This window comes from Spermophilus citellus (genome assembly GCF_964194105.1).
Source record: "Spermophilus citellus genome assembly, chromosome: 17".
Lineage (NCBI taxonomy): Eukaryota > Metazoa > Chordata > Mammalia > Rodentia > Sciuridae > Spermophilus > Spermophilus citellus.
In genome coordinates, this window is record NC_138199.1 from 12821319 (window position 1) to 12848900 (window position 27582).

The 27582-nt window shown below is 46.6% G+C and overlaps 1 protein-coding gene across 8 annotated transcripts in view; it reads left to right on the top strand.

The window, feature by feature from the left end:
- Positions 1 to 27582, top strand: part of PIK3R6 (phosphoinositide-3-kinase regulatory subunit 6) — a 57650-nt gene that overhangs the window by 26962 nt on the left and 3106 nt on the right. For 6 of the 8 annotated variants that reach the window (XM_081272841.1, XM_081272836.1, XM_081272838.1 and 3 more), the window contains 13 exons: positions 95 to 164; positions 1264 to 1441; positions 3146 to 3308; positions 5165 to 5207; positions 5913 to 6016; positions 6939 to 7362; positions 7725 to 7803; positions 8423 to 8545; positions 10598 to 10708; positions 15976 to 16063; positions 16375 to 16445; positions 16943 to 17033; positions 19446 to 19561. In XM_081272841.1, coding sequence (XP_081128967.1) covers positions 95 to 164; positions 1264 to 1441; positions 3146 to 3308; positions 5165 to 5207; positions 5913 to 6016; positions 6939 to 7362; positions 7725 to 7803; positions 8423 to 8545; positions 10598 to 10708; positions 15976 to 16063; positions 16375 to 16445; positions 16943 to 17033; positions 19446 to 19561 — 1661 coding nt within the window. The remainder of the gene's footprint in view (positions 1 to 94; positions 165 to 1263; positions 1442 to 3145; positions 3309 to 5164; positions 5208 to 5912; positions 6017 to 6938; positions 7363 to 7724; positions 7804 to 8422; positions 8546 to 10597; positions 10709 to 15975; positions 16064 to 16374; positions 16446 to 16942; positions 17034 to 19445; positions 19562 to 27582) is intronic. The other 2 variants (XM_081272837.1, XM_081272843.1) reach the window with 1 other exon arrangement.

Consider the following 27582-nt stretch of genomic DNA (forward strand, 5'->3'; position numbering starts at 1 on the left):
AGGGAGCTCAAGAGTCTCAGCATCTTGCATGGGAGGGAGGGGGTTGGGAGTCAGAGACTCAAAGCCTCATTGGCTGACCTAGTCTGGTCTGTAGGGACACTGTACCAAAGGATGGTCATTGCTGAACAGAACTTGATGAATGAACTGTATCCCTACCAAGAGAGGTGAGTGACTCCATTACAATTGCTGCCTGCAGCCCCTTTGAGGTGTTGGGGCTCGTGTGATTGATCATGAGCAGGAGGACCAAAGAGGAGGCTAGATTGAAGAGTCCTGGCAGAGCTTGGTGGCCATGACTTCTGTCCTGCAGTGGCCTGAGCTTGGAGTTCAAGAGTTGTCAGGACATATCTTTTTCTGGAGTCCTTTGGAAGGAAAAACCTCTGTTCTTGGCTGGATTCAGAGCAACCCTGCTTGTGGGCAGAGGATGCACCTGGCCCTGGTCCTGAGGCTACTCTGCAGTTCTACTGTTGAACCTCCATCCTGCCCTTGGCCATGATGGAGCATCAAACCAGCCAGGCAGCCAGAGGCAGCTCCAGAATATCCATAGTGCAGGGGGTTGAGGCCACAATCATGCAAGGAAATCTGTGTGTGCCCAGCCCTTTACATAGGACTGTCCACTGTTGGTGTTGGCGAGAGGGATGATGACATTGGGGGTATGTGCCTCTCTCTTCTGCAGGTACCTCCACTGACTTGACATTGAAAAGGTGCAGCTTGAGTTGAGGTTTAGAAAGAGTGCAGGGAGGTAGAGGGAGACCTAGAGCAATTAGTGCTGGAGAGGTGGGGTGACAGTTGAGTCAGAAGAAGGGTGTTCAAGAATGGTTTTCTGGTGTGTTCAGGATGATGAGAGAAGATGGGTTTGGTTCATTGTTCAGAGATCTAGTTCTAGCAGGAAGGACTTAGGGTCCCTCCAAGAGAGTGACATGGTCCCTGAGTCAGGATGCTGAGGGAGGGAGCAGGATTTGGAACTTCCCTTGACACAGTGCTAGTCCTCCTTCCCTGTATGAAGACAGTGGACCGCAGCCGAGGGAACTAGAGCGGTCCCCTAGAAGGTTCCGTATGTGTTCCTATTTGCCACAGTCCCCACTACCCCTTATTGTCATCTCACTATAGATTTTTAAATTTGAGGCTCCTCTTTTCAGAGGAATTCTTGTGTTGTATGTGTGTGGGGGGAGGTGGCTCCAAAGCTTTGAGGGTGCCCATCCCCAGTGGCCCCTCTCCCAGCTGTCCTCTTCATCAGTCCTGCCCCTTCCCCCACCCCACCCTCAGAGTGTTTCTCTTCGTGGATCCTGAGCTGGTGTCCGCCTCTGTGTGCAGTGCCCTGCTGCTGGAGATCGAGGCAGCCCAGGTGACCCCAGAGGCCTGCATGCGCCACGTGGTTTCCCACGCCCTGCAGGCGGCTCTGGGGGAGGCCTGCCACGCTGGTGCTCTGCACAGGAAGCTGCAGGTAACTGGCGCCCGGGCCCTGCATATCCACACCAATCCCTCACTGATCTCTTCCTGCTTCTGTTTCATAGCACCTTTCCTCCCGTAAATCAGCAATGAATACATGCTTACTAAGGACAATCTGAAAGGTGCAGATAAGCTAAAGAAGAAAATAAAAACATCTCCACCCGGAAATAAAAGCCATGAACTAAATATTTTAGTATATTTCCTGAATAATAATATCAGTAATTATTATGGCCAATGTTTATTGATTGTCTATGGTGTTCTAGGCACTCTGTTAAACCCTTTAGGTGTGTCACATTTTTAAATTCTTCTAATGCTATGAAATGGATGCAATTATCATCTACATTTACAGAGAAGTTGATAACCTCATGGTCATACAAATACAAAGGGACTGAACTAGGATTTGAACCTGGCTTATATCAAGCTTCGATTTAAATTGCCTCCCAGCCCCCATCCCCCCTCCTTGATAACAAATTAAGCTATTAAACTCTGTAACAGTTTTACATAATGCATATGTATTTAGTATATATGTATTTATTTTCCTATGCCATTGGAAATATGCCACATAGAAATATTTTTCTTCCTAAAATATGAACTTCTAATAGTTGCACAATATTCTCTCTTGTCCTATGTTGCTATATTTAACCAACCCCCCCCCCCCCATTCTGGTTGTGGCGCATTTGGTCTGTTCCCAACACTTATTTATTTCCTAGCTTTTCTCTGACATCAACCTTGGCCCCTATATGTGGCCCAAGAGATCAAGTAGGTTGGAGATTTTCTGGCCAAGGGTTAGCACCAGGTGTTGGATCTTGGGTGGTGGAGGACTGCTGCCTGTTTGGGTCACCTTTTGTGGGGTGGTGAAGACTGGGGAAGGTTGGATTCCATGACGGCTAAGGTTGGGAGATGCTAAGATTTGGGACAGTGATGCTGTTGCTGCAGGAGGGGCCAGGCACCCAAAAGGAAGGATGCCCTTAAGGTTTCAGCTGTCCCCTACTCAGCCTGCCCCAGGAAGTGAGCATGTGGTGGGGCTTCGGGGGGGGGGGGGGGCCTTCAGTTATTTTTTTCCAACTCCATGACTGAGACCCTGTTTTGCCCATCAAAATGCATTTGATGGCCCAAGCACAGTGGCACATGCCTGTAATCCCAGCAGCTCTAGAGGCTGAGGTAGGTGGATCTTGAGTTCAAAGCCAGCCTCAGCATATTAGCAAGGCCCTAAGCAACTAGTGAGAACCTGTCTCTAAATAAAATACAAAAAAAAAAAAAAAAAAAAGAGCTGGGGATGTGGCTCAGTGGTTAAGTGCCCCTGGGTTCAACCCTGGTACCCCCCTCCAATGCATTTGATGGGGTACTCTTCCTACTGTTGTTTGCCATATGAAATTCTCCACAGCCTGAACCCTATACCTTGGATCCTTTGGCGGATCCTTCCTTTAGGTAATGTTGTATCCCTCCTTAAACCATTGTGGGCCACAGGCCATGTCCCCATAACAGGGTGTGAGGGGTAGAGATGAGTCTTGGTTGCAGGCAGCATAGGGCAAAATGCTGCAGGGCTGGAGTGGACCCTAGACGTCAGGTCCAGGTGCCTTTGACTGGCAGCTCCCACCCAGCCCTCAGGAACAGAAACAAGGTGCCCCGTGGGGCTGGCATGAAAGCTGACTGGGTGGATGCGGGGCCGGGGCTCAAGCTCTGACGTCCCTCTACGCAGGCCAGCTCCCGCCGTGTCCTGGAGCACTATTTCCACGCAGTGGTGGCCGCAGTGGAGCAGATGGCGAGCGAGGCCAGCCCAAGCCGGGCGGGACACCTCCAGAGGCTGGAGGAGATTTACTGCTCGCTGCTGGGGCCGGCGGCCACAAGGGGACGCTGCAGCGGTAAGCTGGGGACCTGCTGGGACACTTGACGGCAGGGGGCGACCGAGAGCAGCGCTGTACCCGCCTGGAGTCTGCGGGATTTGGCAGAGCCAGACAGCGCCTTTCATAGTAGCTTGTGGATTGACAGGAATGCCCAGGGACATGGCAGGACCTGGGCTAAGAAGGTGGCTCATTTGGTCAGGATAACTCGCATCTACAGAGGACCTACTACTATACACCCCAGTAGGAGTTCCAAGCATTTTACATATATTTAAATATATTGCATATATTAAGTCAACCAATCACAGTAAACTTATGAATTAGAAACTGAAAGACCCCCGGACCCTCAAATCCCCCGTCCAAAAGAACTAGCGTCACACTGGCTGCAAAAGCAAGAGGCAAGTTTATTAATACACAGGCGCCTGCGGGTGCACAGCAAAACCTCAGCCGAAGCTTTGGTGAACTGGCACACCGGGCTTTGGGGTACAGATCTTTTATAGGGAAAAAGGAGTTGTTTTCCACCTAGCACAGTAACAGGTGTTTTTGAATCCAGCATACACGTCACTTAAAGGGTAAACTTGTTTTTCACTATGATAAACTTGTTTTTCACTATAGGTTCCCGAAAAACTCATCAATCTTACAGGTTTACATTGTGTTTCCTCCCTATTCCCGCTTATGATCCCAGTCTGCTCAAGCATGTCCTGTGATGTGGTCAGGGTGCCCTTTCTAACAGGTCATGTGGTGAGCTCACCTGTTTACTACATACTTTCTACTTTTTATAATCAAGCCTTAGGTTATGGGGCTGGGGTCTTTCAAAACTATTATTCACCATTTTTACAGAGGAGAACAGTGAGTTAGAAAATCACTTAGCTCGTAAGTGGCAGAGCCAAGATTCAAATCCAGGCAGCCCAGTTCTTCACCACTGCATCGTAGTAACAGACAGATGTAATGGTGGGAAGACAGTCTGCAGAGGATCTAAAGTCAGCATCATTTAGATCCCGTGTCATAGATTGTTAACCTGCATGCTTCCTCTCTATGTGCATGCTCGTAAGACAATGGCATATGCTGATGGGGGCAAGCCCCATGTCGATGGGGAAACCCAGAATAGCCCAGAGAACCCAGAATATGTGTTTTCAGGCAGTTGCAGGATGATTCTGATGTGTGTCCTGTTATTGCGTGGCCACCCAAAATATACATGGAAGGCGCCAGCCTGCATGTCCCAGAACACTTGGTCACTCACTGGGCATGCCTGGTTACAAGGCACAGCATAAAAGGCTGGAAACCACTGCCAGAGGTCAGTGTGCCAACCCTGGGGCTTGAATTTGGCCAACCCCCAGTTGGATGGAGGCTGCAGAAAGTCAGGGCGAGGCGGCAGGAAAGCCCCTGCCTAGACTCCATCTTCCTGGTTTTCCTATCTTTTGTTTTGCTTTAAAATTCTAAACCGCCTCTTATCACAACATGGAAATGGGCTGCCCAGGGAGCCTCCCTCCTCCTGCAGCTGGAGCAAATCCTGTGGCCAACTGTGGGACTCTCTCGTCAGGTTCCACTTGCTAACACTCCGCATCACTCTGCATTGATCAGGAGAGATCATCTGGGCCACACCCACCATCCAAGCCACATCTGGGGACACCTGTCTCCTACCTAGGCTTGTCCTGTGCATCTGACTGATCAGCCAGCACCCTGGTCCAGACCCTGCAGCTGTAGGGGGCAGCCTGGGACAGTGACAATAAGCAGCACAGTGTCACAGATGAGAGCCAGGCTGCTTGGGCTCAAATCTTTGCTCTGCCATTTACTATTGTGACCTTGGGCCAGTTACTTCACTTCTTTGTGCCCTGGCTCCTCCCTGTTAATTGAGGATTATGTTACCTGTCCCCCAGGGTCGTTGGCACGATCCAGAGAGATGATTACAATGTCTGCCAGGTGAGTAGAACAGCCCCTAGCAGGTAGGAGGTGCTGGATGAAGCTTGGTTGCCCTCCCCTGAGGAAGTTCACACCTCATGAGGGAGGGGGCCACAGCTGGGTAGGAGTTCAACAGAAACAGCCGAATCCTAAGGCTGCAGGTTAGGTGTGCCCAATGTGTACGCAATGAGTTCTGCTCAGAGAGAATGACCACCGTGGACCACCACAGTGATCAGAAGGTTATGGAAGGAGGGGCAGGAGGAGGGGCTGGCCCTTAGTTGATGGGGCCTCTTCGGCATGACTGGCAGGAGCAGAGGGGTGCATACAACCAGAAGCAGCTCTGAGAGATCGAGTTCTTTCCTGCCTCACTGGATGTGGGCAGGGTGTTTGAAGAACAACGGGAAAAACCAACGTGACTGTCACACGGTGCCGAGGGCAGGATCAACCATAGAAAAGTCTGGAAAAGACTCTGTGCTGATTTTCGAAGGGCTCTGCAGCTGAGCTGGACAGTTTGTAAGACACAGGGAGCCCCTGAGTATTCTTAGGCGAGGAGGTGACTGCAGCATCGGGCCCTGGATGATCTGCTGATGGCAGAAATGGAAAAGCAGACCCCTCTAGCCCAGACATGGGCCAGAGAGGGTCCCTGCCACCCCTCTAGGCTTCTCCACAGGAGCTGGGCAGGTGGGGAGGGTGGAGGAGAAACCCTCCTCTCTGTGGTCCCCACAGCCTGCTTCTTTCTTTAGGTGATCCTCTCCAAGACCGGCCACCGAACATCCCTCTGCCCAGCCCCTACATCACCTTCCACCTGTGGACAGACCAGGAGCAGCTCTGTACGTGCCCATGTCTCTGACCCCCTCTTGTTGGGAGCTGGCTGGAAACAGGGGTGTGTGTGCTTATGTCTGTGAGTGTCTGTGCACACGTCTTTCTGTTTCTGTGTGCTCCTCTGTACGTGTGCTGTGTGCCTGTAAGCCTAGCTCAGTGTTCTCTGTTCTTCCCCAAGTCATTCGTTGCATGCACCTGGAAGAAGGACACATTTTCTCCATGTTGGGATAGCTCAGGGTTTTAGCCACTGGTCTCAGAACATGCCACTAGGCCATGTTGATGCCAACAGACAATGTCCCCAAGAGAGAGGCTAGCACAAAGCATTATGATTCCCAAGGCTGGAGGGGACCTTCCAGAATGACCTGCTTGTCCAATGCTTCCCCTTCACTCTGGTGACCGCCCCCCGCCTTGTCTTGTTTTCAAGTAAAAGAGGGAGGTCAAGGATGCAGGTTTGGGTGGGAAGTGCAGGGCTGGGGGACAGGGTTCAGATCCTGACATTTGATTTTGCATGCTGGGTCATGTTATGCAAATGTGCTTCTTGCTATGGACCTCAGTTTCCCCATATGTAATAAAACAAAGGTGGATTAGAAAAGCTCAGAAATCTTCCCTGGAGCTGATGGTATCCTCTGGAAGCTACAGGGAATAGGAGGTTTGGAGGGTGCCAGCTTAATGCAGGAGGTGCTGGGTTAAGCTGATTTCTTTAGTGCAGGACTTCTCAGATCCTTTAATATCTTCACTTATGGGATTCGACCCAAAGGGACAGAAGTGTGCAGGGTTCTGAACCTTTGTTCCTTTGTGGAGTATCTTGTGGGCTTCTTCAGCTGAACGCGGTTTGAGAAACATGGAACCTTCACGGCTTTTCTGGGGAGGGGCCCTGCCAGCCCCAGATGCCCTGACCACTCTGACACTCCTCCCTGTGCTCCCGTCCAGGGAAGGAGCTGGTTCTCTTCCTCCGCCCGCGATCCCAGCTGCGCCTCAGTGCTGACCTGGAGGCTTTGGATCTGCAGGGCCTTGGGCCAGACCGGGACTTGGCCCGGGTGTCCATGCTGTCCACTGACAGTGGCATTGAGCGAGACCTTCCTGTGGGAGTTGATGAGCTCCCTGCCCCCAGCAGCCCGGAGACGGAGCGGGCCGGCCTGCAGCGTAAAGGGGGCATCAAGAAGCGCATGTGGCCCCCGGACTTCTTGATACCTAGCAGCTGGGATGGACCACTGGGGCTGCACCGGAGGACAGGCAGGCCCAGTGGGGACGGGGAGCTGCTGCCTGGGGTCTCCCGGCTGCACACGGCACGGGTGTTGGTGCTGGGGGACGACAGGATGCTGGGGCGCCTGGCCCAGGCTTACCACAGACTCAGGTAGGGGCCCCCAGGAGGACGGCTGGGAGCTGAGGTGGGTCAGGGGCACAGGTGGGCCTGGTGTGTGCAGGTGAAAGATCAGAGAGGAGCAACTGAGGGTCAAAAGGAGAGGTCTGGGTGGGACAGGGGACAGACACAACATAGCACACCCTGTGTGCAGCCATCACAGAGCACTGCTGATCCCCATCACCACCCTGCCTGGGAGTCATGACTGTACCCCTTCCACAGATGAGAAAACAGAGGCTCAGGGAGCTGGTACAAACTTTCAAAATTCCAGTAATAATAAACGGCAGAGTCATATCGGTTTCACACCAGCCCCCTGCCCCTGCTCTTACTGTCTCTGCTTTGCTACCTACTGCCAGGAAACGGGAGACCCAGAAGTTCTGCCTCACTCCCAGACTCAGCCTGCAACTCTATTACATCCCCGTGCTGGCGCCTGAGGTGACTGGACTCAGGACGGGCGAGGGCACCATAGAGAAGGAGTGGAGGAGGGCTGGGAGCCCAGGGGGGTGGGGGGCGAGGGGAGCTGGGTGGGCAGATACACATCTGCAGCCTGGCATCTCCTGGCTCAGGAACCAGAATCACCAGCCTTAGAAGGTAGAGCTGGCAGAGACTTCAAGAGTCTTCTGATTCAGAAGTCACCGATTTTTGGGGTGCCTGGGGGGGCGTGCATGTGGCCAAAGACAGATTCTCTCATAGTGCCAGTCTGCACTGGGTTTCATTTTGTTTTTGCAAAGGAGTTAGTTGCAAGCTTCTCCTCAGACGTGAGTGTCCCTCTCTGTCATTCTCGTGTGCACACACAGGTGCACATACACCCACACACCTGGATTCCTGAGATCACTTGCCAACGTCCCTGGCAGGTGATCCTTGGCAAAGGCTCTTCCTGCTTCGCCTGAGCTAATGAAGTAGAAGATTAATTTGTCTTTACATTGTGTGGACGTTGAGGCCTGAAAAGGGTTAAATGATTGACCTACATTCATAAAGCACAGGCCCTGGTGCCTGGGGCCCTCTGACCAGCCAGGGAGGGCCTAACAGGTCTGTCCCATCCCCTTTTCCCCAGGAACCCTCAGCATCCAGGCAGCCGGAGCTGGGAGAGCTGGCTTCGTTCCTGGGCCGCGCAGACCCGTGGTATGAGAGCACCGTCAACACCCTGTGTCCCGCCATCCACAAGCTGGCTCAGATGGTAGGGGCAGTGAGGTGCGAGGGAGGGAAGGGCACAGGGTCTGTGCAGAGTGGGAGACAGAGGAGCCAAGTGGGGGAAGGAGGACAGGATGGAGTTGGGAGGAGGTCCTTTGGAGATATTACACTTGACCCTTGACCTCAAGAGACTGTCTCCAGGGGGCTGAGGAGGGTAAAAGGGAATGCCAAGAAGAGCCCCCTTCAACCAGTATCTGGAAAGACACTGATTTTGGTCCAGACTGTTACAGAAAAGGCAAAGTAAAATATCCTTTTACAAATGGGTAGACCAAGGACAGCCCTTCTTTGGTGAGCTTTCTAGGATCATTTTTCTGTGATTGTAACAACTAGTGTTTCCTGAGCACTTACAATGCTCTAAGCACTTACACCAAGAGACTTGCTCATCCAATTCTCATACCCCACCCCAAATAGGTACTCATGTCTCCAGGAGAAATTGTTGCTATAACCCCATTTTACAGATCAAGAAGTTGTGGCACGAAGAGATTTGATTGCTTGACCCAAGTAATGTAAATGAGTAGTGGTGTCCCACTTAGAAACAGGCAGGCTGACTCCTGAGCACATTCTCTGTTAAAAGAATAGACCATTCATCCATAGCCCAAGTATGTCTGGGAGCGGGGAGAGAACTGGCCTGAGAAGGCCTTTATGTATTCAGAGTTATAACCTTTTTATTGTCATAGATGTTGCAGACTTTTTTTTTCTCTTTGTAATTTACCTATCAGCTATTTGCCTTGCACAATTTAACATTTTTGTGTAGACAGACGTTTCACTTTTATTCTTTATGGCTTCTGCCTTTGGGGCCATGCTTTGAAAAAACTCTGCCAAGATTAAATATTCACTGATAATTTACCCAAAACACTTTTAGTGCCTCTATTCTTGCATATCATTAATTTGCCCATCTGCAATTAATTTTAATGATTTGTGTGAAATATATAATTTTTGTGGAGTTTTTTCCCCCAAAGGTTTAACCAGAGTTGTTTCTAAAGCTCTTAATTGCATAAATCATCATGCCTCATGCATTTGATATGCCACATTTATCATTTATAAATTCTTACATATGCTGGAGTTTATTTCTGGATACCTATTATCTTCCGTTGATCTACGCAATTCTGTACATGTTAACACTTTTCTATTTTAATATCTGGCAGGGTAAGGTTACACTTACTCTTCTTTTACAAAATTTTTCAGATTGAGCTTGTTTATTTATCTTTCCTTATAAACTTTAGAATTGCATTTCAAGTTTTAGTTTTATTTTCTTAAACTCTTTTGGGATTTTGATGGCAATTTAGAGGAGAATTAGCATCTTGAATGTATTAAGTTTCCCCTCTCTGGGATATAACTCTTTATTTATGAAAAACCTTCTTTTCTGTCCATCAGTATAATTGTAGTTTTCATCACAGAGCTTTTGCCCATTTTTCACGAAACTTATTCCTTATGTTTGATAGTGTTTCTTGCTGTTGGGAATAGTTATCTTTCTCCCATTGCATTTGGGAGAACCTATTTCTAGTATAAAAGGAAGATATTGATGTGTCGAGATTTTTTTAGTTTTTTTTTTTACAATTATGATAAAAAATATGTCACATAGAATGTATCACTTTACCCATTTATTAATTAGTTAATTAATAGATTTAGAGAGCTGCAGAGCTCAAAAACAAAAAGATCACATGGTTCAACCTCTTGTTTTCCCTTGAAGGAAACTCAGGCCTCAAAAATGAGTAACCAATCCAAACCTAGAATCCCAACAGGCTCTTTCATCTTGAGTTATCTGTGAAAGAATCTTCCCTCTTCCCAGCACCCAGCATGGCGCCTTACATGCTTAGGTGCGCAATATGTCTCTGTGGAATTGAAATGGAACAGATTTCCTGGGGAGATGGAACTCTGGACAAGTGTATTTTGATTGGTGGTCAGAAAGGTTTGGAGTGTGTTGAAGGACCAGAGGGGTTTGTCCATCATAGAGTGTATGTGGGGGCTTTGGAATGTGGCACCTCCTACAGTATCCTGGAGGGAGATGGCTCAAGATATCCCCACCGCCACCCCACAGCCTCCTCGCTTGGACACATCCCGGACTGTGGATCCGTTCATCCTGGATGTCATCACCTACTATGTTCGCATGGGGACCCAACCCATCTATTTCCAGATATACACAGTCAAGGTAAGTCCCCCTCTCACAGGGCTCCCAGGCTACCATGCCAGCCCAAGACCTTACCACCTAAGTATCCTGGCTCTAGGGGAGCACTGGTCACCAGGCTGCAAATCATGAATGAACCCAAATACTTTTGATTGTCAACTTTAACTTCTTAATCTCTGGATGAATCTGATCATTATTAACTTCCAAGACCTCAGATCCAAGCAGATGGCTGGGAATCAGGGACCGTCTGCTCTGAATTCTGTTTTCCAGCCTCTGGTCATGAATTCCCATTGCTCTAAGGCTCTCTCATTTTTCTCCCCCATGACACCTCGCTTCAGACTCCAGGAGACCTCTAGATTGCTGCCCGTTCTCACATGCACCCTCCCCTGCTGCCCCACTTCCTTCCCTGCTAGTCAATTTGTCATCTGAACCATTCTCCTCTGGTCCCTCACTTTCTTTTCCATGCCTTCTCTCCTCTCTCCCCTCCTGCCAAAATCCAAGCCCAAATCAGTGCTACGATGTGCCCTACATTTTGCTAAAGTTGGGCTTCCGAGGCCCCTTGGCTTGATGTCTCCTCACATTCCTAGTGTCCACCCTCTGCAGTGCCCACAGAGCTTCTTTGGTGAGCTCCCTCTTACTCTGGGACAATGACTATTCCAATCTTCCACCACTTTCCTCAAAACCTTTCATTCAGCAAAGGACTTGTCCACCCACTCCACTGAACAAAGAGAAAGGGAAGCTATTAGGTCCCCCCAAACTCCCTACCCACACCCAGAAATGCATCTACACCCATTCCCATCTTTGCAGACTCCTGGCATGGATGTGGACCTCCTCCTCCAGTTCAGAATCCCTCACCTATTCTCTCATCTCAAATGCTCTCACTTCCTCCTGGACCTTCCTCCTCTATCATTCGCTTTCACCTGTCCCTCACCATCATTTGGTCTGGGTAACCGAAAAGGAACAAAACAAACTTTGGAGAGGGGGAGTGGTACCGGGAATTTATCAATGGGTTCAAGGCCCATGCCTGTAATCCCAGCAGCTTGGGAGGCTCAGGCCAGAGGATCGCGAGTTCAAAGCCAGCCTCAGCAACAACGAGATGCTTAGCAGCTCAGTGAGACCCTGTCTCTAAATAAAATACAAAATAGGGCTCAGGGGCACTCGGCCGCTGAGCCCCCTCCCAGCCCTATTTTGTATTTTATTTAGAGACAGGGTCTCACTGAGCTGCTAAGCATCTCGTTGTTGCTGAGGCTGGCTTTGAACTCGCGATCCTCTGGCCTGAGCCTCCCAAGCTGCTGGGATTACAGGCATGGGCCTTGAACCCATTTATAAATGAAGTTCCCACTTATTTTCCCCTTTAGGGTATGCATAGCAACAGGGCTTTGTAGGAGCAAACCGGAAGTATTAGACTTTTTTCAGGTCTCTGTTTTATCTCTGACTTTTTTTTCCCCTTTCTCAAAGTTCCACACTTTAGGTGGCATTCAATGGTGAAAGAATTTGACCTAAATCCTTTAATTCCCAGGATTACCCAGTTCTTATGAGCTGATCCAGGTAGAAAGGACCTATTTGGGGAAGGCCTCTGCTCTAAGACCATTGGTGTTTTCTTAGTGGCTCTTCCTGCAGAGACAACAGAAGTGGCCAATACACTTGCATCCTGGCTTTATTCTGCCCAAACCTTTAAAGCTCCAGCCCCAGGAGGCACATGGTCTGAGCTCCAGGGTGCAACAGGCAGCACCACTATAGAATGGGGATTCCTAAATCCCTCACCAGGAGGGAAGGAGTCTCATTGCCATCCATCCTGCTTGTCCCCATAAAGTTCTTCTTTTAGCATCTTTACTTAAAATTCTGTTCCCTGCTCCTACTTTGTTTTGCAGATTATTTTAAGGTTCTGTTTTAATTCAAAATGTCCAAATATGTTTCTGGTTCATAATTGAACAGGTTTACCGGGAGATATCATGAAAAAAACAAAGAGAGAGAAAGAGAAAGAGATGGTTAATAAGTCACATAAGAATTAAAGACATTTAAATTACCCAGGGTCTTTCACATTCTAGGCAAGCCTTCTACCACTGGAATACATCCCCATCCCCTTTAAGTTATAGTAAGACTTGTCATTGAGGTGGGTTTGTTCAGACAGTATTAAAATGTACTTATCTAACAAACAGCTTTTGAGTGTATATTATACAGCAACAGGAAACAGGGACTATAAAATACTTCACATTCTATTTTTTTCTTTAGTAAAGGACAACTAATTAGCATAAATATGACTATTTGCTTTTGTTGACAAAATATCTATGTATTTATGGCATATAACATGTTGTTTTGCAACGGGTAAGCATTGTAGAATAACTCTATTGAGATAATTAACATGTGTTAGCTCAGGGGCACTCAACCACTGAGCCACATCCCCAACCCTATTTTGTATTTTATTTAGAGACAGGGTCTCACTGAGTTGCCTAGCGCCTCACTTTTTGCTGAGGCTGGATTTGAACTCAAGATCCTCCTGAACTGCTGGGATTACAGGCATGTGCCCCTGCACCTGGCTTACCTCTGAGTGAATCCACACGTTCCCTAGGTCTGGAATGCCATCTCTCCCCCACCTCACATTCCCTCCTTCACTCCCCATGACTCTTCCATCCTATATAAAACTTCTCTGACCTACATTACTCTCACCCCAACTGGATTGGGTACTGCTTCTCCATGTAACTATAATGTTCTGGGTGTGGCTCTAGCATATCATCTACTGATCTCTAATATTCTTGCAGAATATGTCGATCCTCACCCAAAATAGGCATCCCTTGAAATAAGTAATTGTATTCCATTCATCCTTGAATCTCCGGTAATGCATGCATCTATGTGTCGATGGGCGTGTATTCGCGCATGCGCACTCAAGTAAATGCGAGAATGTGTCGCTGCGGTCCTGGGGGATCCACTGGTGGGATGAATGTTCAACTAGAGGCACTGTATGCCAGTAAAACATTCGTAGCTGTGCCCTCTGGTTCCTCCACTTGATGGCTTTGAGATCATGGGCACCACTCCCTCTCCAAAATTAATTTTCCCCATATTTAAAATGGGAATATAATCTTCACCTATCATAATGTTCCGGTGAGAATTCAACTGAGTAGAAAAATATAGTAAACAGATGGCAAAGATGAGGGCAATGTGGTGGACATACAAAAGATGCCAAGACAGTGTGAAGAACTTAGATTAGGATCCCTGCTTTGCTACTTGAGACCCTGGGCAAGTTTAACAACTCAGAGCCTGAGTTTTCAGACCCCTCAAATAAGGCAAAAGACCTACTTCCCTGGATGGCCATAAGGATTAAATGAGATCCTGTGTGTCAAGTGCCCACCAGAGGGTCCACTACAAAAGGGTCTCCCAATGAAAGGTATTCTTGAACCCTCCAGGGTTTCTGTCCCTTGTTCCTTCATGCTTTTGTGTCCTGTATCCAAAGATCCAGTCTACTCACAGTCCCCCAGCAAACCACTGTGATATAGTCTTGGTTATAGATATGTCATCCCAGAATGCAGTTGGGGTCACCCTGCTACTGAAAACCTAATTGATATTTGCCTAACTCCCCATTTCACATTCTAGAGAAGGTTGCATGCCCTGACATTTCTGCAGGCACCTGCTAACTGATACCTCACATCCATCTCCACTTCCAGCTTCCTATCTTACTGAATTTTTATTCTTCAGTCGGCTTCCTGAAGTAGATCTTTTACTTACTGCCTCCCTGATTTTGACCTAAATGCAGGATTTAGGTCCTTTCCTGGAATTCCAAAAAGCAAAATAAAACACCAAAACACAATTATCTCACAATGGCAAAGGAAATAAACAGCTTGTCAACACAAATACCTTAAAACTAAAGATTTGGCATCTCTCAGTGCCCTTCAGCCCTGGGTCTGGAGAGTACTGGTAGCTGTTTGCTGACTTGTTGCAATGAGGGAGAATGCCCACTAGGGGTGCCATGGGGCATCACAACAGGCTGCTAGGAGGAACCTAACTCTTGAATTTGGGTTCCTGTTCCAGGATTTGGGGGAGGGTTCCCGAAAGCAAGACTCTTTTTTCTTGAATTGGATGCTGGCAAGAAATGGGAGTAAGTCAGTGAGTGACTGGGCTTCTCAGCAATTTTTACCAGAGAAGCTAAGAAGTCAGCTAAAGAATTGTATTGTTGGCATGGGGGACAGGGGGGTGGCTGCACAATGTCCCTGTTTGTGTCTGTATTTGGATATGTTTGTGGAGTGGTCTGGTTTTGTCTTGACCCATCATGGTCATGTAGCAATGGCTTGCATATTGGCTAATGACATCAGCATCCATGAAGTTGCTAATGGTCAAGAGGACACACCATGGCCTCCCTCCCAGCCTTAAGAGGCTTCATTTCTCCTCTCCACATTCCTGTCCTCAAAAAATCCTTGGTCACTCTTTCATGTTGTCCAGACACCCTTCCTCTTCCCCCAGCCATCCCTGGTCCTCAATGTGAATTTTGTCTCCCACCCTCCCTGCCCCTTTAGACCCTAGTGGTTACTAGGTAGTTTGGGATTTTAGCCATAGTTTCTTCCAATATTTATAAAGATTCATGTGCTCCTTAACAACAGAGACATGATTCGAGAACTTTGCCATTGGATGATTTTGTCATTTTGAAAACATTCTAGAATGTATGAATTTACACCAGTCTACATGGCATCTTGATGTGCACTTAAGAAACTTGTAAATATGAGATGTATAGAGTGTCTGCTGGCATATCAGGGCACGCTGATTTACAGGGAGCTGTTTCTTATTTATATGTAGAAGGAATACACTCTAAAATAGCAATAAAAACAGTGTAATATACAACCGAGTAGCATAATCATGTGTAATCATCTTCAAATACTATATGCATAATTGTATGTGTGATGCCTTTATATGACTGGCAGCACAGGGTTTTTTGTTTTTTTTTCCGCCAGCATTGCCACCAGCATGTGAATAAGATGCTGTCCCATGCACTTGCCTCTCTAGGTGATGGGGATTTTTGAGCTCCATTGTAATCCTGTGGGACCGCTGCTGATATGTATCCTATTGATGACCAAAATATGGTTACGTGACACATGGCTATATGTCATGTTGCTGTAGATAGGGATAGATTCAAACCCAGGTAGTCATTTCATGCAACTCAGAATCTAGCATTGGGCAGGTTGGGTGGGGGACACCTGCCCCTTCTCTGGGCATCCTCAGGCTGTGGAGTCAGAAACAGCCTTCTCCATATCTCCTCTCTTTCTTCCCTCCCTCCTATCCCCTCTCCCTTCTCTTCCTCTCTTCAGATGTTTAGTGACCTGAGCCAGGACCCCACAGAGGACATTTTCCTCACTGAGCTAAAGGTGAAAATTCAAGACTCCAAGATCCCCAGAGGTGAGCATCTACTTCCCTTTTCCCAGAGGAAAATGATTCCCACACACTTTTCCTCCCACCTCTCAGCCGGTGACACCACTTCATCCACCCCTGCTGTACCCCACACCTCTGCTGAATGCCAGGTCTGCCCTCCCCACCCTCCAAGATCCCCCAAACCGAAAGGCAGCATGGAACCCACCCGCCATGTGCTGCCCTTCTGTCCAGGGAGAGCCACCTGATCAATCCAGCAGCTCAGCTACAGCCTCAGCAAGGGGCAAAGTCAGGGTGGAGGCTGGATCTCACATCTCCTGCCTCTGCTCATTTTCCCTCAGAGGGCTTTTCACCCCGGAGGAGAGGTGTGGCTGAGGGCCCCGGTGCAGAGCTCTCCATGTGCTACCAGAAGGTCAGTGTGTGTGGACACGGCCCGGAGGGACACCTGATGGAACTGGCCTCAGGGACATGGGGTGGGGGACAGAGAAGCAAATGGAGCCAAAGGAGACTTCTTCCCCTTTCTGGAAGGTGCCACCAGTTTCTACATCTTCAGAGGGTTTTGCAGGTCCTGGTGGGTCAAGGTTCACCTTATAATACAGGAGATGATGAGATCTAAGAAACAAGAGCGCTGTCCCCTGGCTCAAAATCTCTTCCTCCCCCCGTTGACCGCATGCTTGCACTGATGGAACTGGGGTCTTATTCCTTTGGGACTGGGAGGCTGCCTGTGCTTGCTGGGGCTAGTAACACTCCAAGCCTCTCTCTGCTGGCCCCTTCTGGGAATCGGTGACATGGACAAGAGGCTTAGGGCAGGTGTGGGAAGCCCAGGGGAGGTGAGATTGTGCATGTGAGGATGCATGGGGCGGGCACACATGGAGAGCCCCCATCTGTTGCTCAATCCCCTCTCCCCAGGCTCTGCTCAGCCACCGGCCCCAAGAGGTCACCGTTAACCTGAGGGCCACTGGGCTGGTCCTGAAGGCCATTCCAGCCAGTGAAACGGAAGGTGAGGAGCAAAGAAAGAAAAGGGATCAGAAGAGGAAAGGTGGGGAGAGAAGAGAGGAGAGAACCAAGCACTAGGAGCCAGGGGGAGCCAGGGGAGGGAGACCCCACATCATCCCCACCATCACAGAACCCAGGCTGGGGTGAGCTGAGCCCCATGCTGTGCTGTTTGAAGCATGGTCCCTGACCTCAGGTGACTTCCTGTCAAGTACCCCAGTCTCCGGCACAGACCTGGAGGCTGCACCTCTGCATCCGGAGGGACTCAAGGAAGGATTGCCGGTGACCTCCCACCTTTGAAGTGGACCTGCCTGCAGAATGGGTTGTGTTGTTTAGGCATTTGGGATTTTTTTTTTTTTTTTTGACCAGGGATTGAACCCAAGGGTGCTTAACCACTGAGCCACATCCCCAGCCTTTTTAAATTTTTTTGAAGCAGGGTCTCGCTAAACTTCTTAGGGCCTCACTAAGTTGTTGAGGTTGGTTTTTGAACTTGTCATCGTCCTGCTTCAGCCTCCCGAGCACTGGGATTACAGGAGTGTGGAAATTTTGGAACACTGCTGCAAAAAAAAAAAAAAAAAATGGAGATAATAAAAGATATCAATGTATGTGCATATAAATTATAAATATTAGCTCTCACTGTGAGATCCCTGGTATCCTGGAATAATGGAAAGGACAGAAGCATGACTTACCAACCATTCTACACATGTATAAAAGTGGGGAAGTGTGTTGTGTTTGACCCATGAACTCCTTTAAGCATGTTAACCCCATGAGATAGGTATTACTAGTATTACTAACTTTTTACTAGAGAGGAAACTAAAACAAAGAAAATAACTTACCCAAGGTGACCTCTGAGGAAGGGTCAGGCACCTTCACACTACATTCCTCACCACTGCTCCACACTGCCCCCCTAAGGTGGCCAGAACTCACTTCAGGGATGTGACCCACAGATGCTTCTAGAAGATCACTTCTGAGCAAACAAGAAAATTCACTCCCATAGAAAGATATTTTGTTCCCCACTCTGTTCCCTGTGCCCCACCCCATGTCCAGGTTCATAGTAGATATTCAGTGAACATTTGCTGAATAAATGAAGTGCTCCTTTACACACTAACATTTGTTTTAAAATGAATGAATGATGCTGGGCGCAGTGGTGCACGCCTGTAATCCCAGCAGCTCTGGAGGCTGAAGCAGGAGGATCGCAAGTTCAAGGCCAGCTTCAGCAACTTAGTGAGGATCTAAGCAACTTAGCAAGACCCTGTCTCAAAATAAAAAAATAAATAAATAATAAAGTGTAGGGGATGTGGCTCAGTGGTTGTGTACAGGTTTTGTACACATACAGAATGGAATGTATGCTGTAAGAAAGTTTCACACGTCATCTGCAAATTCCACTTGCCTAGAAGCGATTTTATCAGAAACGGATATTATTTCTAGAGTTTCTTCTTTGCACCAGATACCAAAAAAGTTGAGAATCTGTGATGCTTTTCTAAGAACACAATGTACAGCAGACAGAAAAGGGTCACTATAGGATGACAGCAAAGTTATTGAAAATTTAGAGACAGAGTCCTGGTACCAAAAAAAAAATTTGGAATATTCCATAAAAAACATAGAATGAAAACAAATATTTCAGGCTGAAATGCTACTGAAGAAGCTAAGTTTGATCTTTTCTCTCCTATTCAATTACCAATAAGGTCATCCGTGTGACCCTAGTCAAGCCACCTGCAACCTCTTCATTTCTAAGAGATTTTAATAGAATTAATAGACACTAATTTGTGTGCATATAGCAAACTATAAATGTTAGCCCTCATGGTTAACTGTATACTTTCACAAGTCTCCTCCCAGGACTGGTGTGGTGATGCCAAAACTTCCTTTGGAGGCACAAACACCTAAAAACCCTCTGTAGTTGGCAGGGAGCGGTTAAACCTGGCAGCAGCTACATAATTATGATTTTTGACATATTATACCCTATTGAGAAAGTTGAAGAAACTCTCTCAACTCTTTGGACCAAGACCCTCCTAGACACCTTGACCTACCTGTCACCTGGGCCAGGTGTTCTCTGAATTCTTAACAAGCCCAATAGTTGCACAGAAGTTCAACAGAACTTTCTTCCTTTGAAAAAAAATGGGTGCAAGAAGAGACGAAGAAAGGTTGATGGGTAGGGATTTGGGTCCACAATATGGTTGCTGGGTCTGAACTTCCAGAACCTTTGTTGATTTTCCAGAGAAGAAAGATGGATGATAAGGAAGGCGTGGAGACTGGGTAGGACCAAGATGGAATCAGGAAGTGTTAGACAAGCAGGGTGTGGGAGGGGGCTAAATAGGGAAGAAGGGAGGAGGGTGGGCTTATGGTTGTCTTCTCAGGGACCAGAATCTCCAACTCCCCTGTTTCCCTGGACACTCATTCATAGCATCCCCATCTCATTCAGTTTCAGGGTTCCCCCACTGTCCCCCCACTGCTGCTCCAGTTATGGACCACACATGTCTGAACGTCAGTGTGACTGAGGTGGTCAAGTCCTCCAACCTGGCAGGAAGGTCCTTCTCTGTAAGTACAGGGAGGAATGGGACAGGGACACAACCAGATGGGAATGGGGTAGGTGGCTGGGATCCCCGAGGAGAGCACATCCAGAAAAGGGGAACTGGCTTGTTACCTTTGCTGCTGAAGTGGAGCTTCATGCGGGAGATAATCCATTCTCCCATTGATCTGAAATACTGAGCACCATCTGGTACAGATAAGGCACTTGAAAATTTAAGGCAATGCCTTCCCTAAGACTTCCCCAGACAGCCACACAGTGCACCCACATCCAGTCAGTCACCCCAGGCACTGTACAGCAGCCTCCTCAACAACCCAGTGCAGCCTTTGACCACTTCAAACCAGCTCTTTCAACAGTGTCACCCCTACAGCCACCCCATTGCCCCTTTACCTGGCCTTGATTGATACTGATGGAGACATGGGACCCCATCCGTTTTCTCCCTATCTGATGGCCTCCCTGAACTTCACTCTCTATTCAGCCTGACCCTGGAGCCCCCTCATTAGGTCCAGGTGTAATCAGCATGCTCCAAGGTCAAGTTGACACCCTCAGCTCCCAGCAGACACTAGCTTTAGATCAAGCTGCCTATGCAGTCCGTATGCCCCTGTGGCTGAGAACTAAATCCTGCATCCGTGTTGGCTAAGCCCTGGCAAAGCCCTGGCAAATTCACGACCTCCCAGCTCACCCAGACCCTTTCCTGTCCTCTCAAGTCCCTCTACCAGTGTGCAGTTCTTTTTTCTCTTGTTTTGAAATCTTTCTTCCTCTCTCTCCTGCTCCTTCTTCACATCCAGTAAAGATGTTCAGGCCTTTTTTTTAATCCTAAAACCCCAAAGCAACTCTGCTGGGACCCCACTACCTCTCCAGGGGAAATACAAAAGAACACAAAGAAGTAAGTTCACTAGTAGTCCCATTACCTGGTGTAGGATGACTATTAACATTTTCAGGTGTAAACCCCTAGCCTTTTCTTCTATTTTTACATAATTTGATAACTGCAGTACATAATGGTCTGTAATGATGTTTTTATTCAAAAATATACTAAAGCCCTGTGTATGTATCCGGATGGCACCTTCTTTATGTCATTAAATATGTTTTGTGTCCTTCAATATATTCCATTCAAAATTTATCATATGGTGGTTAGATATGCCTGAATAATTATGGAAATGATTTTTATAGGCTATTCCTGGAAGTGCTCATTTTTCATTGTCCTGGGCATATTGTGAGGAACCTCCTTAGGGTTAAATACGTGCTAAACATCATGTATATGTCTTTTTAAAAATGTCTAGAAGTGAAATCTTCCAGTTGAAACACATCCATATGTTAGAAATTTTCATGTATTTTGCCAAATTGCTCTCCAAGTTCCACTCATGGTTGTATGTGAATGCCAACCTCACAGCACAATCAACATATAAATTGATTTGTTCCATTTTTGCAAATCTGATTGTCAATTTATTTTTAATTGACATGTCTTTCCCAACTAGTGATTGAAAGTTCTCTTATAGTTATTGATAATTCACATTTCCTGTATTAATACTGCCGTGTACCTGTTTTATGAGGATGTTAACCCTTTATTTGCCCTATATTTTGGAAATGCTTTTCCAAGTTTGTTGTTTAATTTTTCTTTTTTACCTAAAATAGCTTTATGTTTTGATGTAGCAAAATTTTCCAATTTCCTTCAATCATGTTTGCTTCTGACATGATTCTCCATGACCTATGTCTGACATACCATAATTGTGTACACTACTAAGAAAGAAACAATGTTTCCTGAACTACGAATAAGGCTTTCTTATCACACTGATTGCAAAAATACTTCCTAATTTTAGACATGTTAAAATATTGGGGGGGGTGTAGAATTGATGAAAACAACATGCATGTTCCTTTCTTGTAAAGAAATATTCTTTATTTCTTTACTCATTTTAAACATTATAGTCTGAGTTGTACAATTACATTCTGTAATTACTGGGAGATTAATCCTTCTGGTGACTGGGTTCACTGATCCCATGGTAGTTCAATCCCTTGTTTGTTTCCTAAGTTATGTGTCATATTTGTTGGGGATTTATCTGTAGCAAACCTGGGTGGGAAAACTGTCCCCCTAAAAAATTCTGTCTTTGCTCTTGCTAAGTGCCCCGGTGATATTATTGGCTAAAGACCACAGAGTTTCTTTCCTGCTTGGAGGTGTGAACTGGCTGGGAAAATAAAAAAGCCTGAAAATAATCAGTAAGGAATAAAAGACAAAGATAGAATTTAGATTTTAAAGGAGGGGGCACCTGATGGGTCTCCCAGCCCTGATAGGAACTGGAACTGACCAGCTGAAAAAGGCCTCAATCCTTTATTTAAGGGGAAATATATATCAAAAGGTTTTAGTGTGGCATGCTTCTTGAGGGAAACAGAAGAGTGGGGGAAACAGGTTTTTGGGGCTTGGCTGGTTACACCCGTCTCCGGTGGCTGCATTTGAACCTTGGGCTGTGAGCTAAGGCAGGGCATCAATGTGATCTGGGCTCTCTCAAACCAGGGAATTCCACCCAGCAGCTCCCAGAAAAGTAGCCTTCCTGCCTTATGTTGGCTCAAACAAACACATAATTTATACATGGCTTCCAACACTTTCTGGCTCAGAAACTTCTAGACCATGCAGATAGAGTAAATGTATACCCCAAATCCACATCAACAGCCTTGGAGCTAAGAATTTTCAGACAAAACTTCTTCCTCACTGACAGCACAAGCCAAAGATGACAGCCTTCCATGGGGGAAAGCCCTCCTGTTTCTGCTGAAGGGCCTTTTTCTAATTCAGTCTTTCAGTGAGAGTGTCGCTTTCAAGAATCCTTGAAGGGAATCTATATCAAATCCCTGCTTCATGTGGGCCCAAAACCTTGTCTCCCATCCACCATGGCTGTTGAGGACCGAGTCCCTGATTCCTGAGGTTAGCAAAACCTCTGGGCAGCCAAAGCATCTATCTGAATGACATACTTTGACTTCTTTGAAATTTATTGACATTTTCTTCATTGCCTGGAACATGATGAATCTTTAAATATCCTTTGACAACAAAACATAGATGTGCTGTCTATCTATAGAACACAAAGTATGGTGTTTGTGAAAGAAAACACATTATATTACCATAATCTATAAGTTAAAATTATTTTTCCACTTCCTCTGTCCAAAACCAAAGAGGGATTTGTTGACCTTCTCACCATGGTTTTGATTTTGTTCATTCTATTTTTGATTCCTTTGAATTTGAATTTTTTAAAATCTTTTCTGATATTGCTGTTGTAAAATATGATGCCTTATGCCCAGTCTCTGCATGAAACTGGTTCTTGTGTTTTTTCTCTCTGGAAGCTTTAGATATTTCATTTCCTAAAGGACTCTGGCATCTTATCGTCCTTCATTATTTTGGACTTTTGATGGACATTTCCAATCTGGAGATTTTGTATATTTCCATTCTGAGATAGTCTCTAATACAACTTTTTAAAATTCCCTTCCCTTTATTTCTTTGCTCTTTCTGGCACTACAAAGATGGAAATGTTAGGCTTCCTAGATGGATCCTCTGATTTTTCTCAACTTCTCTCTCTGTTATTTGTCATTTCTTTGACTTTGGTGGAGTTTTCTTCCAATTAATTTATTGAATATTCAAAGTTCAAAAAAATCTTCTTTGTTTTTGTTATTCATTTTAGTAGTAATTCTGCTGCCCAAATGCAGTGTCCTGTCTCTCTGAAGATAATAATTATGGTTTATTTGAAATTTTCTTCTGCTTCCAGAATGGTGTCTGTTTCCTCTGAATCCTGTTTTTGTTGGCTTCTTGTTTCTCGTCTCTTCTCTTTTCTCCCTCCCCCCTTTTCCACCCTCACCTCTGTAAGGCTGTCTCCAAATATCTGTTCAAATTCAAGAGTGAAGCTCTAAAAAGCTGAGTCAATGGTAGACCTTATGGTGGGCAATCAGATGATCATGGTCCATTCCATGGGGGAAACCCAAACATGAGTATATGCAGTCTCTTTCCCAGGATAGCATTGTTTATTCCAGAAGAATCCATCAGGCTTCTGCCTTGGGGAGGTGACTGCTGCTGGGTGTCACTCTGAACCAGGGTTGGGCAAGGCCCCAGGAATCTCACCATGCTGTGAGCAGACTTCCACATACTCCACCTGCTGGAGCACAGCCCTTCCCTGCATCCTCCTCCATCAGTGATGTCCCCAAGTTGAGTCTCTGGCTGTTTCTCTGACCTCTCAGATAGGGAGAGGGCTTGTGGTTGGGCCGTCCAGGGCAAATGAGAACCTGAAGGATTTTGTCAGTTTCTCCTCATTCCTACCAGCTGCAGAGCTGAGAGCCTCCAGCCCATACCCCTTGCTGTCCAGAATCTTGGTCCTTGTGTTTGACCTTCCTCTTCTATGGTAAGTTTCCACTGCCATTTCTCTACCACGGTGTTGTGGTACAGAACTGCAGATGTCTTCAGCTCTCATCAATGATGCACCTCCTTGTTTGGAGGTGGATTCCAAGAGGGGGAAAGTGAGACAATATGTACTTTGCCATTTTGAAATCAGAAATCCTCATCCCTTTATTTTAAAAATATTTTTAGAATTTTTTTTTTAGTTGTTGATGGACACAAGGCCTTTATTTGATTTATTTTTATGTTGTGCTGAGGATCGAACCCAGTGCCTCACACATGCTAGGCAAACACTCTACCACTGAGCCCCAGCTCCAGCCCAACATTTTTATTTTTATTTTAGATATGCCTCTAGTAAATAGCATACAATTGAGTTTTGTTCAGACTCAGTCTGAAGTCTTTTTGCTTTGTTTTTGTTTTATAGGATAAAAAAGAATGTAACACAAAATGTACCACCTTGGTTGTTTTTAAGTGTGTAGCTCAGGGATGTGAATTAAGTGTATTCTCATGGTTGTGAAACATTTGGTTTTTTCAACAAGTGAAAGTTTAATCCATGGGTAACTTTATGTGCTATTTGACCTTTACTCTGCCATCTTTTTTTTAATATTTAATTTTTTTAGTTGCAGTTGGACACAATACCTTTATTTCACTTATTTATTTTTTATGTGGTGGTGAGGATCGAACCCAGGGTCTCACACATGCGAGGCGAGTGCTCTACCGCTGAGCCCCAGCCCCAGCCCCTACTCTGCCATCTTATGCTGTGCTTTCTGGTTTTTTGAATGTCCTTTGCTGTTTCTTTATGTTATATTCCTCAGGTTTTACTTGCTCTTTCCCTCCTTCCCTGCAGATGATCTGGAAGTGATATGTACTTCTTTTTCTATCAGTGGTTACCTTTAAATAAAAAGATGTATATATTAGAAATTATACTTAAATGTTAGTACTCCAGTGAAGCCGGCTTCTAGCACTGTCATAGATATTTCTCCCCGTTGTATATTACATTGGTTGATTTTGAATGAATTCCACCATGGGAACAAAAATCACGTTCACCAAGTCTTTAAGGATCCTAAATACATAAAATCTGAGATGCCATTGTCTTGTTTTTCTTCTTTATATCTGACCATCATATTTTGGCCTGTTTCCCTGAATTCGTTTTCCTAAATCAGTTCCTTAAATAATTACTGTCCTCTAAATCTTCCATGTCCCACTTTTTCTCTTGTTCCCTGGATTATCAAACCCACTTACAAGGACTTAGGCCAGTTTGTCAAAGGATCCCAAGTCTGTACCTCCTGCTTTGACCTTCACCCCTGAGTTTCTGAATAAGTTAGTGTGAACTGAATGTCCCACAACACCCCGACTCTGGGTATGTAAAACCAAAACCAGTAACACCAGATAGTTAAGAGCTAACCTGCCTGGGTTCAGCTCTTAGCTCTGCCATTTATTGGTGATGTGACTTTCAGCAAGTTACTGAGTCTCTCCATGCCTCAGTCTCATTATGTAAAATGAGGATAATAATATCACCTCCTCAATCCAGAAGTTGTAAGATTAAGTAATAGTTGAGCAAGCATTAAGTATGCTATTAGCAGTGGGAATGAAAATCCACATTTTGTGTCCCTACTCTTGTTCAGTGATACTATCGTACCCAATCACCTGTGTTAGAAACCTGGGAACACCCCCAGATGCCTCCCCTTCCTCAATTTCCCCATGTCCTTCTGGTTTTCTCCATCAAACACTTCTCAAATCTCTCCCTTCCTCTCTGTCTTCCTTCTCGACGGACCATTCTAATTGGTCTAGGATTGAAGGAGCCTGGGACTTTCAGTGCTAAAACCAGGAAAGTTCCAGGCAAATCAGAACCAGTTGGTTACCCAGGGTCCAGACCTTCATCCATCTCTTTTTTACTGGACAAATATGGTAGCCTTCCAGGTGGTCTCCCTAACACCATTCCCATGCTCCACTTTCCACATCTCTGCCTCAGTCGTCTTTCTAAAACAGAATTCTGACATGCCATTCCATTCTTGGAACCCTTCCATCATTTCTCATTCTCCAAGAGCAGAAAGATTTCCAGAGCCAGATGTGATGGTGCATGTCTATCATCCCAGTTACTCAGGAGGCTGAGGCAGGAGGATTGCAAATCCAAGGTAACTCAGTGCAACCCTGTGTCAAAATAAAAAGTAAAAAGGTCTGGGGGCATAGCTCAGTGGTAGAGCAGCCTAGGCTGGGAAAGGAGGGAGGGAGGGAAGACAGGCTGGCTCTATGGGGCTCCTCTTCCTCTCCATCTGCAGCTTTGGCCTCTCCTTTCAGGTCTTCTCTACCAAGGGATTTGGAAGTGTTCTGGAACCCTTGCTTATGCTATCTGCCCAGAAACCCCTTTCCTCCCTTCTTCTTTCACACCTTCTTTTTGTAACTCCTCATCCTGCAAGATGAGAGACTCTCATCTCCCTGGGAGACCTGTCTGGATGCTCTTCTTCCCTCCACATTCTGGCCTCTCTTCCCACTCCTTGGTGAGCTAGAGGCCCCACCTCGATAATCTGCTTTATATTCCTGGGGACACAGCCATTTGCAACTCTGGAAATGGCACCAAAGTTTAGGGGGTCCATGGGCTCAGGTCCCTGGTCTTAATCCTCCCTGTTCCCCTAGCACTCAGTGTGTCTGGCACCCAGCAGTTTCACCAGATGTTTACCAGTCCTCCCTCTGTGACATCCCACAACCAGAAGCTCACTTCCTCTGAGCACCCACCCACTGTAGGAGAGCTCCAGTTGACCGAGAGATCTGCCTTCCCATAGGATAGCATGATGTTTAAGCTTTAAGCTCCACAGTGGACCCTTTTACCCTTATGTTGTATTTCCTCTTTCAAAGTCAGTTCCTTACTTCTGTTTTCAGTGACCTCTTTAAACAACCTCGGTCAGGGGCTTTCTGAACATCTAAATTTATCACCTCAACAAGTTCCCTTTTGTCTCTGAACTGATTGACTCGGGTGGGGGGGGGAATTCCAGTACCTGTGCTTTCCTCTTGGAAGCCAGGTGGGTTCATAAGCATCTCCTGTCCAAATGGCTCAGAAAGTAAACATTGGGCAGCCAGGGGAAGTTCGTGGTTGAGCTGTAGCAAAGCTGCTCCCAGCTCAGAGAACAGCATGGGCAAGGGCATGGGGACTGGCCTGGTGAGTTTAAGGATCAGCAAAGATGTGACATTGGCTGAACTGCAAGTTCGATAGAGGACAGCAATGGCGAATAAGGCAAGAACATAAGAATTGGGGCTTGGGGGTTTGGAAAGCAAGAAGTGATCGAAAAGAACAGGAAGCCGTTAGCAGCATTTTGCCCACCCTCTCATCTTGTGGGGACGTGCACCCTTTGCAAGTTCTGCATCTGACCCTTTCCACGGGCATCCACCATTGCCACATTTATAAACTACAGTCCAAGACTCCTGACCATCTTGTGGTCCTCATGGGACAAAGTCCAGCAGGAAGGGTGTGTCGAAGCTGCAAAACACAAAGGAGAAAGGAAAGGCACCTGCTGACACTGTGGGCAGGTGGAAGGATGCCCTGAGACTGCAATTGTTATAGAGGACAGGGCCAGGTCCTGAATGCGGACATGGAAACCCAGGTCCTGCTAGACACCTGGAGCAGCCTGATGCAGGGCAATGAGCACTTAGCTGGGAGTCGGCAAGCTGGGCCCC